The 19,206-nt window shown below is 41.3% G+C and overlaps 1 protein-coding gene across 2 annotated transcripts in view; it reads left to right on the forward strand.

Moving 5' to 3' along the window:
* Nucleotides 1–19,206, forward strand: part of MYRFL (myelin regulatory factor like) — a 365,303-nt gene that overhangs the window by 207,376 nt on the left and 138,721 nt on the right. For both annotated transcript variants that reach the window (XM_077265271.1, XM_077265272.1), the window contains one exon: nucleotides 5,283–5,483. In XM_077265271.1, coding sequence (XP_077121386.1) covers nucleotides 5,283–5,483 — 201 coding nt within the window. The remainder of the gene's footprint in view (nucleotides 1–5,282; nucleotides 5,484–19,206) is intronic.

The following is a 19,206-nucleotide window of genomic DNA, read 5'->3' on the forward strand; positions in this document are numbered from 1 at the left end:
GGCAATATTACTCTCCCACTGTTTTTTTAGGTTTTTTTTTTTTTTCAGGGAGACTTTAGAAACCAAATAATATTAAAAAAAAAAAAAAAAAATAGGCTTGCTATAGCCCACTGAATGAGAGATAGCACACACAGCAGTGGCACACAAGCCCTGACTGAGGCCAATATTTTTCTCCCACTGATTGATGTAGTGTTTTTGTGTTGAGGTAGATTTTAGAACACAAATCACGGAAAAAATAAATAGGCTTTCTATGGCCCACTCAGTGAGAGATGGCACACACAGGGATGGCACTGTAGCAGAAATGCCAATCTTAATCTCCCACAAAAAAAAAAAAAAAAAAAAAAAAAAACTGTCCTACAATTACTATCTCCCTGCAGTAATGTAAGCCAGGTATGGCAGGCAGCAATAGGAGTGGACTGATGCACAAATTAAATAAAAAGTGTGGACAAACAAAAAAGATAGCTGTGCAGAAAGGAAGGAACAAGAGGATATGTGCTTTGAAAAAAGCAGTTGGTTTCCACAGTGGCGTACACACAGCAATACAGCTATCACGGAGCCTTCTAGGGCAGCCCAATGAGCTACAGCGCTGAGGGGAAAAAAAAAAAAAAATAGCTTCCACAGTCCCTGCACACCGAAGGTGGTGTTGGACAGTGGAAATCGCTGCAGCACAAGCGGTTTGGTGGTTAGTGGACCCTGCCTAACGCTCTCCCTGCTTCTGACGAAGCGGCAGCAACCTCTCCCTAAGCTCAGATCAGCAGCAGTAAGATGGCGGTCGGCGGGAACGCCCCTTTATAGCCCCTGTGACGCCGCAGACAGCAAGCCAATCACTGCAATGCCCTTCTCTAAGATGGTGGGGACCAGGATCTATGTCATCACGCTGCCCACACTCTGCGTTCACCTTCATTGGCTGAGAAATGGCGCTTTTCGCGTCATTGAAACGCGACTTTGGCGCGAAAGTCGCGTACCGCATGGCCGACAAGCACAGGGGTCGGATCGGGTTTCATGAGACGCCGACTTAGCCAAAAGTCGGCGACTTTTGAAAATGATCGACCCGTTTCGCTCAACCCTACTCAGCACCACCCTACATCTCCTCTCTGGTCTCAGTTTACCACCCTACCTGTGCCCTCCGCTCCGCTAATAACCTCAGGTTAGCATCCTCAATAATCAGAACCTCCCCCTCCCGTCTCCAAGACTTTACACGTGCTGCGCCGATTCTTTGGAATGCACTACCCAGGTTAATACGATTAATCCCCAATCCCCACAGTTTTAAGCGTGCCCTAAAAACTCATTTGTTCAGATTGGCCTACCGCCTCAACGCATTAACCTAACTATCCCTGTGTGGCCTATTAAAAAAAAAAAAAAAAAAAAAACATAATCAGGTTCCTTGCATCATGTTCTCATACACTTTATGCAGTTAATAGCACTCTGTGTCTGTGCTGCTACACAGTTAGGCAGTTATCTGTTTCATGCAGCTTTACATGAACACCCGAGCCTTAGGGTACTGTCACAGTGGCACTTTGGTCGCTACAACGGCACGATCCGTGACGTTCCAGCGATATAGTTACGATATCGCTATGTCTGACACGCTACTGCGATCAGGGACCCCTCTGAGAATCGTACGTCGTAGCAGATCATTTGAAACTTTATTTCGTCGTCAAGTGTCCCGCTGTGGCGGCATGATCGCAGCGTGTAACAAAGGTGTGCACGATATTCCCAATGTCCCGTATGACTTCTACATCGCAACTACGTCATGAAATTATCGCTCCAGCGCCGTGCATTGCAAAGTGTGACCGCAGTCTACGACGCTGGAGCGATAATCAAGCGACGCTGCTACGTCACGGATCGTGCCGTCGGAGCGATCAAAGTGCCACTGTGTGACAGTACCCTTACACTATGGCTGGTCCAAATAATTAAAGCAATTGTTACCATCCATCTCTCGTGTCTCCCCTTTTCCTCATAGTTTGTAAGCTTGCTAGCAGGGCCCTCATTCCTCCTGGTATCTATTTTGAACTGTGATTTCTGTTATGTTGTAATGTCTATTGTCTGTACAAGTCCCCTCTATAATTTGTAAAGCGCTGCGGAATATGTTGGCGCTATATAAATAAAAATTATTATTATTATTATAAGACTGATCAGTGTATGTTACATAAGTATTAAATACTCTTCCATACCTACATCCACCTTTAGTTTAGACCACATTTGGGCTGAAATTGAACAGGTTAAATGTTGCAGATAAAACTACCCTGAATATATGCAAACATTTTTAAATTCACTTCATAATAATAATTAAAAAAATAACGATGAGGTGAGTGTGGTCAAGCTGTAAATATATTTTAGACTCTTCAACAAAGGCAGTTTAAAAAAGCTCAAATTATTGGAGAAAATGTACAATTGCTCAGGTATAAAAATGGTCAAAGTTCTCAAATTCTCCATACAGTGCTCATTAATATGTAGATCATTTTAAAAATTATGTTTAATTTTCTTAAGCCACTCTTTCACATTTTGTTGGTGTAAAATACTTCATTATTACTAAATGTGGGACATAATGGACAAAATATTACTGCACTCGCATTGCATATAACAACATTTAAATCCAGAATGATTTTTGTCTTATTTGGCTTGTTATAAATACCAGGGATGAAGTCTGCTGGACAGTCGCAGTTTATAATGCCAGCATTGTCAGCATGCATGATATGAGATTGCTAATGCTGGCAAAGCAAGTGATACACTACCTTTGTGATGGAGTTTATGTCAGCACATGTGACTCCCCATCACTCACATTTGGATGTGAAAGATTAGATGTCATCAAGATATTTCACAGGAGTTTACAGCTGCCAGCAGAAGCAATACATGGGATTATGCTAACCCTACTTTATCCTGAAAATACAAAGACCTGCAAGAGATAAAAGTTGGAAAGGAAGTGTCAAGTCAGGAACAAAAGACAAGGCTGAGGTTCTATTAGAGCTAATAGATAGCTGCATGTATATGGGAAGTCTTATACAAAGGCCGGATTTATTTCATAGTCATCACCATGCCCTTACTGACTGCGAATCTCCCAACCTGAATTTATGAGACTGTAAGATAGTGTCGGTCAGGAAACCGGAGACTTGCAAGTAGCCCAGGCATTGTGGTCCATAGACATGATATTTGTCCTTCTGATCCTGGTCGAATGGCTGTAAGGTGGAAAGGTATGGGAAATTGACTTTTTTTACACATTTATTATCAGTATATGTTGAAGAATACCTGTCACCAGGTTTTTGTCAACTAAACCATTAAAAACTTGGTGTTATACTGTCAATATTCTCTGTTATCACATTATATCTAAAAAGATGTTTACACACCAAGTGCTTAGTGTAAATTGCCCGAGAAGCGTTATGAGAAGCGTTTTAGTGGCATCAAGAGCATAAATCGTGAAGTAAGGAGTAGGGTTGGTGCAAATTGCTTCTCAGGACCTGGTCCATCAGTTACATCAGTAATCCCTGGTTGCTGGATGGGAGTCTTGTGGACCGACTCTTATTTGACGGCATCTGTGGCTCTTTTTTAGATTAGCTGGCCTGGTGTGACATAAAAAAAAGCCAAATATCAATAAATCTAATTGGACGCATCCAACAAATCCCACCAATCATAGGAAAACATAGCCTAAGTAGGAATTAAAACATAACCTTTAATGTGAAAAAAGGAAAAAAGGAAAAAAAAAAAAAGTGTCACCCCAAAGAATATGAGGAAGTACTAAATGATGTAGCCTGTATGGAAAAACACCATGTCCAAGTAGTACATATAAAATATTAGTAAGGACAACAGTTGCACAAACATAGTGTGCTGTCCCGCAATCCCAAGATACCTCTTGTTATAGCTATAGCACTTGTACGGTGCAAAAAATAACTAGGTAACCTTGTTTGTATAAATTATTAGCAGGTATCACAAGAAGTGAAAAATAGGGGGGAGGGAATAAAGCAAATATGGTAGATGTCATATACAACCAAGGTATATTAATAAAGGAACGATCTCACCAGTTGCCAAGGACGGGTTAGGTGAAGCCCACAGTTCATGGAATTGAAAAGTCCATAAATCAGCGGCGTCGGGAGACAATGCCTTGTCAATCCCTGAAGGGCTAACGATAAACCTAAAACCCAGAGCTCCCGCCCTTACAAGGGCAGTCCACATCTACCCCTGGATAATATCATGCCCTGCACTCTCCCTCATAGAATGTCCCAACGCGTTTCTTCGCAAGCCGGATCATCAGGGGACTAGCTTGCCTGGGAGATAAAGTGCATGAGTGCTAAAGAGAAGGACATAGAGACCTGCCACCCTCCATGTTACCCTGATGTCCTTACTAATATTTTATATGTTCTACTTGGACATGGTGTTTTTCCATACAGGCTACATCATTTAGTACTTCCTCATAGTCTTTGGGGCGACACTTTTTTTTTTTTTTCCTTTTTTACTTTTTTAACATTAAAGGTTATGTTTTAATTCCTACTTAGGCTATGTTTTCCTGGTGTGACATCACATATTTATCACATCGCAATGATGATATCAAATCACACTGGCTGATCAAAAGATAAACAATGTATGCCGTCAGTTAAGAAGCGGTTCTCAGGGTTTCTTTACAATGCCGATCTGCGAACTGACCTCGGCTTTATATACACATGGCCAGAAGATGGTGGACTCTCCTGATGACTCTTCATACAGTGTGCGCTCTTTTTATGCATAGTGCTATAACAGAGTATTTTGATAACAAAAGGTATGGTTCCCTATTTCCCCGCAGTATTACGGCATGCTTGTGGTTTACGGTACCAAAATCTAGTGACATGACGTGACGCGTTGCAGTTAAGAATGATGTTTGCTTTTGCTCACAATATTTGAAAATGGGTTATTTTTATCTTAGAGGTATATTCTCCATTTTTACAGACTACAAACAAAAACTGTATAGTCTGACTCGGCGTGTAGTCAGTAACCATAGAAATATAAAGGTCTGCATACAAGCTGTAGAAACAAAATGGTTCCATTTTTTTTATCAAGACTATCTCCACAGTAGCTTATTCCTTATTTTAGGAGCATTGGCTGAAAATAGAAACCAAATTTTCATTAATGTATAATCTAAGCACAAATGTGTATATTTAGCTCCTGAATTAATATGAAACTTGTGTGCTGTAATAGTAATTCATACAACATCTTGTCCTTGGATTACTCTATATACCGTAGTTACACAAGACTGGCTGCAGCATGATGTTATACACAAAATAGTTAAGCATTTTGAAAAATATTGCTTTGTGTTTTAGGCATCGAACCCTGGGCAGTTTGAGAATGATAATGATGTCCTGTGGCAGAGAGGGCATGTCCCAGAGACAGTGGTGTCTCACGGTCGAGTAGGAATTAACACTGACACACCAGATGAAGCCCTCGTTGTCTGTGGCAATGTGAAAGTGATGGGGACGGTCATGCATCCATCTGACAGTCGAGCTAAGAGGAACATCCAGGAGGTGAGCCCCAAGGAACTGTTAGACTATTCTGCTCTACATTACTGAGCACAAACATCATTCAAGTGGCACTTAAGATATGGCTTAATCAAAACACACCAAAACCATGACCAGTGTTGAAGAAGAGCTGGTCTACATCTTTTAGTCTCAATGCCATTATAAATTCATCTATAGTATTAGTGTTTGTTTTCATGTATTATGGCACTCTCATACCATAGTCAAGGTCTAGAATTGCAAGAAAGGTTACGTTACCATATAGCGAACACTATAAAAGAGGTGGAATTATTTTGTCAAACAAAATCTTGTCTTGTGTATCTTTACCACATAGTATTGATATACAATATTCCCACATTAAAATTGAATACTAAATTCTTCAGATGAAAAGAAATAAACATCCATGTAGAGCAGGAGTGTGGAACGTCCAGCCGGCGGGCACCGATTATAAATTATACAGCACATAGGGAACACCACCTGAGGCGCACAGCACATATGGGACACAGACTGAGGTATACAGCACATATGGGATACAGCCTGAGGTATACATCACACATAAGACACAGCCTGAGGTATACAGCACATATGAGACATACCCTGATGTATAAGCACATATGGGACACAGCCTGAGCTATACAGCACATATGGTACAAAACCTGAGGTATACAGTAGATATGAGACAGCCTGACGTATACAGCACATATGAGACACACCCTGATGTATAAGCACATATGGGACACAGCCTGAGGTATACAGCACATATGAGACATACCCTGATGTATAAGCACATATGGGTCACAGCCTGAGGCATATAGCACACATAAGTCACAGCCTGAGGTATACAGTAGATATGAGACACAGCCTGAGGTATACAGCACATATGAGACACACCCTGATGTATAAGCACATATGGGATACAGCCTGAGGTATACAGCACATTTGGGACACAGCCTGAGGTATACAGCTCATAGGGAACACCAACAGAGTTATACAGCACATTTAAGACACAGCCTGAGGTATACAGCACATATAAGACACAGCCTGAGGTATACAGCTCATAGGGAGCACCATCTGAGGTATAAAGCACATTTAAGACACAGCCTGAGGTATACAGCACATATAGGACACAGCCTGATGTATGCAGCACATGCGGGACACAGCCTGAGGTATACAGCACATATGCGACACAGCCTGAGCTGTACAGCACATATGGGACGCAACCTGAGGTATACAAGTAATATGGTAAACAGCCTGAGGTATACAGCACATATGCGACACAGCCTGAGGTATACAGCACATATGTGACACAGCCTGAGGTATACAGCACATATGGGACACAGCCTGAGGTATACAGGACATATGGGACACAGCCTAAGGTATACATCACTTATGTGACACAACCTGAGGTATACAGCACATATGTGACACAGCCTGAGGTATACAGCACATATGGGACAAAGCCTGAGATATACAGCAGATAGGGTACACATTCTGAGGCTATCTGCTATATATCCCAGGCTGTGTCCCATGCGTGCTGTCAGTCCATGCTGGGAGTGCGGTTACAGCCTCCGCTTACTATACACAGGGCGGTAACTGAAGCCCTGCAGGTGTCACCCCCATGACTGAACGCTAAACGTTGCTGGGAAGAATAAAGTTTATTCCCTCCCGGCAGTTGGGCTCTATGTGCATGTTCAGAGCACTATTGACCTGCAGAATAATCCCATATCAGCAGGTTAAAGGTGTTTTATCACGTGACAGATCCCCTTTTACAATTGACCACAAGTTCTCAATAGGGTTTAGATAAGGTGAGGAAGTGGGCCATGTTACTATTCTTTCACTTTTAAGGCCTTTACTGGTTAGCCAAGTATCGTGTTTCCCAAAAAATCATACAGGGTCTTATATTATTTTTTTTCCCCGAAGGATGGGGTTGGGCTTATTTTCAGGGGAAGATATTGTGAATAAATTCTGACAAATAAAAGAATCAAGATTCGCAATATCTCTTGAGTGAATTCTTCAGTTCATTTAACTTACTTCCATGTGCACCACAAGCAGTGGATTGCCGATCGCCATTTGGATTTCCTATTATTTTCCTGGGATATCTTATCTTTTTTTCTATGAACAACAATTCTACTTTATTATTGAACAAAAAAAATCAACATTTATTCTAACACACACACACACACACTGCATTTCAATATACATGTATATTCACAAACTGCACATACAGTGCATTCCAGCCAAGCTGTTGTAGACTCCTGCAGTTAAAGGACCTTTGGTGACATCATGGTTACATGACACCATATGTTCTTAAGCACTCTTAACCTTGAAATAGAAATGCTGGGGACACCTAAGAGAGGGGAGGCCCTGGGCAATTGCTCAGTTCACCCCTTCACGCTGGCCTTGAGTGTAACTAGGGCTTATTTTTGGAGTAGGGCTTGTATTTCATGCATACTACAAAAACCCTTTAAAATCATGCTAGGGCTTTTTTAAGGGTAGGTCTAATTTTCAGGGAAACACAGTAGTGGAGTACTGAGCATGTAATGGAGTATTATCCTTTATAAAAATCATGGCTTTCTTCAAAGATGAAGGTTTTTCTTATACCACTGCTTGAAGAAAGTATCTTCTAAAAAGTATGAGTAGGTAAGGGAGTTGATCTGGAGTGCCTTCTTCAACCTGAAAAGGTCCAACTAGCTCATTTTTAATTAAAAAAAATAGCGCATTGCAGTGCCCCACCTCCACCATGATGCCGACGAAGTGAAAGCCTGTGCCCATAACTGATCAAGCCACAGGCCTATCCATCTAGTCTGTCAACAATCACTCTCATCTCACCAGTCCATAAAAATCTTTGAAAAATCTGTCTTGATCAGTGGTGGTTTCAGCCTCGCTTATCTTGGCCATGTCTATGAGCACTGAACATCTTGTATTTCTGGGAACTCCAGGGAGGTTGCAGTTCTGGAATATGACAGCACTGGGGGATAATAAGTTCCTTGCTGCTTCACCTTTGATTCTTCTCAAATCTTTGTCAGTTAATGTGCATCTTTTTTTTACAACACGTTTTTTGCAACAAAACTTATGATGGTTCAGTGATCACGCCTCAATATCTTAACAATTTCAAGAGTGTTGCATCCCTCTGTAAAACTCTTAATTTTTCACTTTTCATAGTCAGTTAAAGCTCTTTTTTTGCCTATTTTGCCTGAGGAAAACACTTCTTCACACCTTGATAAAGGGGGATGATATCCTTAGGTCACACCATGCCTCATTACACAAATACACATCTGCTTCATCCAATAAGAATTCAACTTTATACAGTTGGAGAATCTGCATAAAAATGATGATATGGTCAAAATACTCACTTGTCAGTCTGTATAATACATACAGTGTATAATACAAATCATCTTAGCCACTTTGCCACATATTTAGTTTATACTTGTCCTCTTTGAGTTACATTGTATGCTACTACAAAGTTGTAACATTAGTATTATTAGCATTTTTGCATGTTTAACAGCATGCATTTATTTTATAGAGGTAGTATCCATGAGATGTGTTTTGTATTCATTTTATGTTAGTGTTACATACTAAATTGTTCTTTAGCATAGGGTATGTTCCCACAGGGCATTTCCACTGTGCCCAAAATGCCAAAAATAGTGTGGTTAAAGAGTAACTGTCATTTTAATTTTTGCTTCAGAAATCAATGGTACTATGCGTATGTTCATGTTTGTACTATTTCTTAGAGAAATTTGCTTTTTTCATTCTCAGTTCATTGGAGAAATCTTAATAGTGGGAAATCCTGTCTTCACTTAATAAGACAGAAGATGACAGTGCTTTTAAAATTCTATGGAGGTAGAAGCTAATGGCAGCCACAAACATTCTTCTCGAAGTTCTCTTGAAAAAACAGTTTCAGATCTCTGTAGAACTATGAGCACCAAAATTATCTCCAATTTTAGTAATGGGAAAATCTTCTTTCACTGAAGACAGATGTTACACGAATTTTGAGAATGACTGATCAGCCCTAGAGGAGAAAGATGGAGATTTCTCTAATAAGATACTTTTCAACATTTCATATTTTCATTTGCACTATTGATTTATGTAAATAAATAAATCAATAAATAACATGATGGTTACTCTTTAAAGCCCCCGTCACACTAAGCGAGGTCGCTAGCGAGATCGCTGCTGAGTCACAAGTTTTGTGACGCAACAGCGACCTCAGTAGCGATCTCGCTATGTTTGACACGTAGCAGCGACCAGGCCCCTGCTGTGAGATCGCTGGTCGTGTCGGAATGGCCTGGACCTTTTTTAGATCGTTGAGGTCCCGCTGGGTAGCACACATCGCTGTGTTTGACACCTTACCAACGACCTCGTTGACTACAACGTCACACAGGACGTCCCTCATCGAGGTCTGAATCGTCATAATAGCTGCCATGTGACATCGTTGTACAGGTCGCTACAGGTCGCCGCATCGCTGCTGCGTCATTGGGAAGATCTCACTGTTACACATCTCACCAGCGACCACATAGCGACGCAGCAACGATCCCTGACAGGTCGTATCGTTGTCGGGATCGCTTTAGCGTCGCTAAGTGTGACGGGGCCTTAAGACTCAAATTTCTTCCTTTGGATTGCAAAGGATGAAATTTATGCAGAATGACATAAGGACAAATCCCGTCAGTTTCATCTGCATAAGGATATATGCAGAATAAACTGACAGGATTGGCAGCATTCAGACTTCGGATAATTTTCTTTCAGATATTCTCACTAGAGTGTGTATTTTTAAAGTCTCAAACACATGCCTGGTACTTTAAAAAGCAGGAGATTTTGTATCCGAACAGTCTACTACATTCACGTCTTAAGATACAGGTAGTGTTCTACAGTAAAAAATATTGAATATCTTAAATACCTTTGCAAATAACTAACTTTATCTTATACTGATTTTAAGTTGAAAGGAATGTGTCATGTGAAAATTACTTAAATTCGATTTTTATGTTAATTTTGTACATTTATCAATATCTTTATGTAGATATAGATATATATTTATCAATAGATATATAGAAACTTTGAATTTAGACACTGGTCACTGGGCCTAAAATTACTTTCATTCTACCTTTTCTTTTCGGCAGACACATAGACATTGGTGAACTGTGACATCACCTATTGTGCATGGTGTTCCTGTGTTATCTACTGTATTTAAAAGCGTTACCTCTTTCATTGTAATCCTGCATGTCATGAAAATGGAACTGCTGAAAAGTCTTGTGTACAAAAACAAGAAATATGAGTCTACTATAAGGCCCAGTGGCTAGTGTGAATATTTTCAAGATCTCTCTGCTTGTTTGGTGTATCTTACAGTATTAAGTACTAGCAGTGTCGGACTGGGGTGCCAAGGGCCCACCAGAAACTTGGACTTTTGAGGGGCCCACTTTTCACCTGCATACAAATATTACGCTACCCTCAATCACAAATTTACCTATATCTATATAGAATAATAAACTGGGTAGTTTGGTTAATGAATGACAAGATGCTGCTTTTTCTGTACAGAGTGAATCAAGTGAATTATGCCAAGTACTGTCCATACAGTGGGGTTGGGGGCCCAGATCTGCACAGGGGCCCACCGGGGGATTCCCCTGTTCCCCTATGGGCCAGTCGGAGCCTGAGTACTAGCACTGCAGGTCTTGATTAGGAGTGCACTTGCCAGGAAATGGGTTCAGTCTGTGTTGCTGCTTACCAGCCAGTGAGTGTGCTGGATGTTGAAGCAGAGGCAAGTGTGCTGCTGGTGAATGATGAGCCAATATGTGAGATGCAGTTGGGAGAGACTCAAATGAGGGTCTCTCTCTGAATGGAGCGACTGATGAGTCAGATGAGGAGCTGAGCAGCCTTTGGTCCTAGACAGAAAAGAGTCCAGTTAATGGTGGACAGTCTGCCAGAGTGTGGGAGCTGGAGAGATATCATACTGACCTGTGTGTGGGTGGACGTATACCTCCCGAAGTATTGATCTCCCAAATGTACTGTACTTTCCAGCTGTGATTACTTTTGTGCCAGAACACAGCTGTTTTGTGTTATAGTCCCTCCGGGGTTTATGGAGCTAACATACCTTGCCATGTTGGAATATCAACACCTGTTTAAACGCAGCCTAATGCCTACCTGAGTGAATTGCTACAGTGAGTGTGTGTGTCTATATATATATATATATATATATATATATATATATATATATATATATATATACAGTGGGGCAAAAAAGTATTTAGTCAGTCAGCAATAGTGCAAGTTCCACCACTTAAAAAGATGAGAGGCATCTGTAATTTACATCATAGGTAGACCTCAACTATGGGAGACAAACTGAGAAAAAAAAATCAAGAAAATCACATTGTCTGTTTTTTTATCATTTTATTTGCATATTATGGTGGAAAATAAGTATTTGGTCAGAAACAAACAGTCAAGATTTCTGGCTCTCACAGACCTGTAACTTCTTCTTTAAGAGTCTCCTCTTACCTCCACTCATTACCTGTAGTAATGGCACCTGTTTAAACTTGTTATCAGTATAAAAAGACACCTGTGCACACCCTCAAACAGTCTGACTCCTAACTCCACTATGGTGAAGACCAAAGAGCTGTCAAAGGACACCAGAAACAAAATTGTAGCCCTGCACCAGGCTGGGAAGACTGAATCTGCAATAGCCAACCAGCTTGGAGTGAAGAAATCAACAGTGGGAGCAATAATTAGAAAATGGAAGACATTCAAGACCACTGATAATCTCACTCGATCTGGGGCTCCACGCAAAATCCCACCCCGTGGGGTCAGAATGATCACAAGAACGGTGAGCAAAAATCCCAGAACCACGCGGGGGGACCTAGTGAATGAACTGCAGAGAGCTGGGACAAATGTAACAAGGCCTACCATAAGTAACACACTACGCCACCATGGACTCAGATCCTGCAGTGCCAGACGTGTCCCACTGCTTAAGCCAGTACATGTCCGGGCCTGTCTGAAGTTTGCTAGAGAGCATTTGGATGATCCAGAGGAGTTTTGGGAGAATGTCCTATGGTCTGATGAAACCAAACTGGAACTGTTTGGTAGAAACACAACTTGTCGTGTTTGGAGGAAAAAGAATACTGAGTTGCATCCATCCAACACCATACCTACTGTAAAGCATGGTGGTGGAAACATCATGCTTTGGGGCTGTTTCTCTGCAAAGGGGCCAGGACGACTGATCCGGGTACATGAAAGAATGAATGGGGCCATGTATCATGAGATTTTGAGTGCAAACCTCCTTCCATCAGCAAGGGCATTGAAGATGAAACGTGGCTGGGTCTTTCAACATGGCAATGATCCAAAGCACACCGCCAGGGCAACGAAGGAGTGGCTTCGTAAGAAGCATTTCAAGATCCTGGAGTGGCCTAGCCAGTCTCCAGATCTCAACCCTATAGAAAACCTTTGGAGGGAGTTGAAAGTCCGTGTTGCCAAGCGAAAAGCCAAAAACATCACTGCTCTAGAGGAGATCTGCATGGAGGAATGGGCCAATATACCAACAACAGTGTGTGGCAACCTTGTGAAGACTTACAGAAAACGTTTGACCTCTGTCATTGCCAACAAAGGATATATTACAAAGTATTAAGATGAAATTTTGTTTCTGACCAAATACTTATTTTCCACCATAATATGCAAATAAAATGATAAAAAAACAGACAATGTGATTTTCTGGATTTTTTTTCTCAGTTTGTCTCCCATAGTTGAGGTCTACCTATGATGTAAATTACAGACGCCCCTCCTCTTTTTAAGTGGTGGAACTTGCACTATTGCTGACTGACTAAATACTTTTTTGCCCCACTGTATATATATATATATATATACACTGCTCAAAAAAATAAAGGGAACACTTAAACAGCAGAATATAACTCTAAGTAAATCAAACGTCTGTGAAATCAATCTGTCCACTTAGGAAGCAACACTGTTTGACAATCAATTTCACATGCTGTTGTGCAAATGGAATAGACAACAGATGGAAATTATTGTCAATTATAAAGACACACTCGATAAAGGAGTTGTTCTGCAGGTGGGGACCACAGACCACATCTCAGTACCAATGCTTTCTGGCTGATGTTTTGGTCACTTTTGAATGTTGGTTGTGCTTTCACATTCGTGGTAGCATGAAACGGACTCTACAACCCACACAAGTGGCTCAGGTAGTGCAGCTCATCCAGGATGGCACATCAATGCGAACTGTGGCAAGAAGGTTTGCTGTGTCTGTCAGCGTAGTGTCCAGAGGCTGGAGGCGCTACCAGCAGACAGGCCAGTACACCAGGAGACATGGAGGGGGCCGTAGGAGGGCAACAACCCAGCAGCAGGACCGCTACCTCAGCCTTTGTGCAGGAGGAACAGGAGGAGCACTGCCAGAGCCCTGTAAAATGACCTCCAGCAGGCCACAAATGTGCATATGTCTGCACAAACGGTTAGAAACCGACTCCATGAGGATGGTCTGAGTGCCCGACTTCCACAGATGGGGGTTGTGCAGGACGCTTGGCATTTGCCACAGAACACCAGGATTGGCAAATTTGCCACTGGCGCCCTGTGCTCTTCACAGATTAAAGCAGATTCACACTGAGCACATGTGACAGACGTGACAGAGTCTGGAGACGCCGTGGAGAGCGATCTGCTGCCTGCAACATCCTTCAGCATGAAAGGTTTGGCAGTGGGTCAATAATGGTGTGGGGTGGCATTTCTTTGGAGGGTCGCACAGCCCTCCATGTGCTGGCCAGAGGTAGCCTGACTGCCATTAGGTACTGAGATGAGATCTTCAGACCCCTTGTGAGACCATATGCTGGTGCACTTGGCCCTGGGTTCCTCCTAATGCAGGACAATGCCAGACCTCATGTGGCTGGAGTGTGTCAGCAGTTCCTGCAAGATGAAGGCATTGAAGCTATGGACTGGCTTGCCCGTTCCCCAGACCTGAATCCGATTGAGCACATCTGGGACATCATGTCTCGCACCATCCACCAATGTCACATTGCACCACAGACTTTCCAGGAGTTGGCGGATGCTTTAGTCCAGGTCTGGGAGGAGATCCATCAGAAGACTATCCACCGCCTCATTTAGAGCATGCCCAGCCCAGGCATTGTAGGGAGGTCATACAGGCACGTGGAGGCCACACACACTACTGAGCATCATTTCTTTCTCTTGAGGCATTTCCACTGAAGTTGGATCAGCCTGTAACCTCATTTTCTCCTTTGATTTTGAGCATCATTCCAACTCCAGACCTCCGTGGGATATTAGTTGTGATTTACGTTGATCATTTTTAGGTTTTATTGTTCTCAACACATTCCACTATGTAATGAATAAAGATTTACAACTGGAATATTTCATTCAGTGATATCTAGGATGTGGGATTTTAGTGTTCCCTTTATTTTTTTGAGCAGTGTATACAGTACACATATATATGTATGTATGTAACCTGTTCATACATTTCCTTTAACCCCTTCCCGACATGCACCATACACATACTCCTCTGCGGGAGCTGCTTTCCTGCAAACAGCAGTATATATCACGCCGCGATTGCGAAGCTTCACACTGAGAGCTAATACCCTGCAGCAATGCTCACGATCGGTGCTAGCACTGATCGCAGGTGTTTAACCACTCTGATGCCGCTGTCAATAGTGTCGGCGACATCGAGATCGCACGCAGGGAGGGGGACTTCCTTAGTGCTCCCATCAGAATAACGTGATGTGATTGCGTTGTTCTGATGGTCTCCATGGAGACCACTGGCCCCAAGAAGGCTGCGGGGTCCTTCAGGGTCCTGCATGGAAGGTGGCTTGTGAGCGCCTACTCTCAGGCGCTGACATGCTTCCTTCCCTGTCTGTCAGATGCTGCTCCAATGCTCTGCATTGCAGAAGTATTGCAGAGTATCAGATCAGCGACCTATCACTATAGAGTGATCCTGAGACAATGTAAAAAAGTAAAAATAAATAATAATAAAAAGTGTACAAATATTTTTAAAAATCCCACAAAAAAACAAAAAAAATAAACAAATATTTTTCCAATAAATACATTTATTTAAGGAAAAAAATAAAAAAGTACACATATTTGGTATCGCCGCTTCCTTTACGACTCGCTCTATAAAACTGTCCCACTAGTTAACCCTTCAGTGAACACTGTAAAAAAGTAAAAATAAATAATAATAAAAAGTGTACAAATATTTTTAAAAATCCCACAAAAAAACAAAAAAAAGAAACAAATATTTTTCCAATAAATACATTTATTTAAGGAAAAAAATAAAAAAGTACACATATTTGGTATCGCCGCTTCCTTTACGACTCGCTCTATAAAACTGTCCCACTAGTTAACCCCTTCAGTGAACACTGTAAAAAAAAAAACGAGGCAAAAGACAAGGCTTTATCATTATACTGCTGAACAAAAAGTGTAAAGCGATCAAAAAGATGAATAAAATAAAAATGGTACCGCTGAAAACGTCATCTTGTCCCACAAAAAAAAAAAGCCATACAGCTCTATCAGCAGAGAATTAAAAAAGTTATAGCTCTTGGAATAAAGCGATGCAAAAATAACTCTATTTTCTATAGAATGGTTTTTATTGTGTAAAAGCGCCTAAACATAAAAAATATATAAATGTAGTATCGCTGTAATCGTACTGACCCGAAGAATAAAACTGCCTTATCAATTTTATCACACATGGAATGACATAGCAAAAAAAAACAACAAAACAATTCCTGAATTGCTGGTTTTTGTTCATTCTGCCTCCCAAAAATTAGAATAGCCAGTGATCAAAAAATATCATATGCCCGAAAATGGTACCAATAAAAACGTCAACTTGTCCCACAAAAAACGAGCCCTCACATGACTCTGTGAACCAAAATATGTAAAAATGATAGCTCTCAAAATATGGGGATGCGAAAACTAGTTTTTGCAATAAAAGGCGTCTTTTATTGTGACATAAAAACCCAATATAAATCTGGCATAACTGTTGTCGCACCGACCCGAAGAATAAAGTCGCCTAATCACTTATACCACACCAGGAACGGCGTAAAAATTAAATAAAACAAATTTTTCACCTGCTGTTCATTTGTTCATTCTGTTTTCCAAAGATCGTAGTAAGGCTTTGCACTCATTTATCCTGCGCTCTGCATTTGCGGTTTCTGTGTAAATCTCTGAAATACGTGATTCATACAGAACCCCCAGCAGAAGATTCCCTATAATGAGGGAGATGGAAACACTGTGGATGCCATCTGACCTGTGATCCGGCAGTGTCCATATTTTTAGGATTGCATAAAAGTCCCGTTGGCCACAGATTTGTGCACTTCTGAAAAGGACAATGCAGAACAGAGGCCAGACAGAGTCCAGAGTAACTCTGCTGCCTCATACTGAATGAATCCCTCGGGGGTTTCATCTGTATCATGTCACTCAGAGATTTAGATGGAAACCACTGATGTAAGTGCTCAGTGCAGAGTGCTGAATAAATGTAATCCCAAATGTTATGAAAAATATTCCCAATAAAAGCTTCAACTCAACCAAGTACCCACTCAGGTCTGTCATCTGGTAATGTAAATATAGGGGGCTTCCACGTTACTGGTAGTAAAAAGGCTCTGGAAAAGTGAAATAGCTCCTGACCCTCCAAAATAAATTCAGAAAATTCTGCGCTCTCAAATCTAAATACCCCTCCCTTCTGAGCCCCACAGTGTACCTAAACCAAATATAGCGCCCACATGTTTCGCATTTCTGTAGTGATGGGAGCCCAACTAATATACAGGTGCGTGCCTCCAGAAGCCCGACTGGGCATAACGTACTGGTGACTGCAACGTAGTGGTCAGTACAGCATACTGGTCACTACAAAGACAGTTTGCAATTTTCAGTCAGCAACATCCACTACTGCTTGTTTCTGGAAAACACCCATGATGTCAAAATCATCACTACACCTGTAGATAAATTCCCAAAGGGGTATAATTTCCAAAATGGGGTCACTTGAGGGGGGATTCTGCTTTTCTAGCACTTAGGGGCTCTGTATATGGAGTCCACAAACTATTGTAGGAAAATCTGCTTTCCTGGAGGCAAATAGCGCTCTGTTCGTCCCAAGTCTCTCCATATGGCTAAGTAGTACTGTACATCCACATATGGGGTATTTCTACATTCAGCAGAAATTGAGGGACACATTTTGGTGCCATTTTTACCTTTCTTGGCGGTAAAAATGTAAATGATTTTTTCTTCACTGCCCAATGGTATAAAAGTCTGTTAGCAGCAGATTATTAAGGATATTCTCCAAGCGTGTGACAACAGACCTTCTTGGACCTCAGGAACAATATATGATAAGCTTAATAGATCAGGAATAAATCATTTGTGTGTCGCTATCTGTGCAGTATCTACAACAGGCTGCTTCTTTCATACACAGACAGGAAAAACAGAGAAACAGTCACATGTTCTTCCTGTGTGAGCATCTAGGAGTTTTTTTTGTTCTAACTTTATAAACAGCATACAAATCTAGCAACTAAACACTCATAGACAGGAATGGAGTTGTTGCACCAAACATATTCCAACACTGTGACAAACCCTGTGGTGTCAGTATAATAACTGCACCCCTGGATGAATTCATTGAGAGGTTTAGTTTGTAAAATGGAGTTACATATGGGGAATTCTGCTGTGCTGGAACCTCAGGGACTCTGCCAATGTAAAATGGCACCCTCAAACAAGTGCAGCAAAATCTAGACTGTATTATGGCGTTTCTTCCGTTCTGACCTTTGCACTATGCCTGAAAAGTAGTTTTCAACCATATATGGGGTATCGGTGAACTCAGGAGAAATTATACAACAAATTTTGTGGTCCATTTTCTCCTGTTACCCTTGTGAAAATGCAAAATTTGTAACTAAACATGATTTTTGCGGGAAAAAAAAAAAAAATCGATTTTTTTTATTTTCACGGCTTAACGTTATAAACTTCTGTGAAGCATCTGGGGGTTAAAAGTGCTCAATACTCATCTAGATAGGCTCCCAAAGGGGTCTAGTTTCCAAAATGATGTAACTTGTGAGGGGTTTCCACTGTTTAGGCAGATCAGGGGCTCTCCCAACACAACACGGCATCAGCTAATTATTCCAGCAAATTTTGCATTCAAAAAGTCAAATAGCGCTCCTTCCCTTCCAAGCCCTGCTGTGCGCCCAAGCAATTGTTTTCCTTCACATATTGGGTGTCAGCGTACTCAGGAGAAATTGCACAACAAATTGTATGGAGCAGTTTCTCCTGTTACCCTTAGGTAAATGCAAAATTTGGAGCTAAAAAAGATTTATCTGTGAAAAATATGATTTTTTAATTTTCATGGCTCAACGTTATAAACTTCTGCGAAGCACCTGTGGGTTCAAGGTGCTCAATACACATCTAGATAAGTTCCCTAAGGAATCTAGTTTCTAAAATAGTGTAACTTGTTGGGAGTTTCCTCTGTTTAGGCACATCAAGGGCTCTCCAAACGTGATATGGCATTCGCTAATTATTCCAGCAAATTTTACATTCAAAAAGTCAAATGGATATCCTTCCTTCCCTTGCCCTACTGTGTGCCCCACATATGGGGTATCGGCATGCTCAGGAGAAATTGCACAACTAATTGTATGGTCTATTTTCTCCTGTTACCCTTGCGAAAGTTAAAAAAAATCTAGGTCTAAAGGAACATTTTTGTGAAAGAAAAGTAAATGTTTATTTTTTCCTTCCACATTCCAAAAATTCCTGTGAAGCACCTGAAGGATTAATAACTTGTTGA

Source organism: Ranitomeya variabilis, chromosome 5, assembly GCF_051348905.1.
Source record: "Ranitomeya variabilis isolate aRanVar5 chromosome 5, aRanVar5.hap1, whole genome shotgun sequence".
Classification (NCBI taxonomy): Eukaryota; Metazoa; Chordata; class Amphibia; order Anura; family Dendrobatidae; genus Ranitomeya; species Ranitomeya variabilis.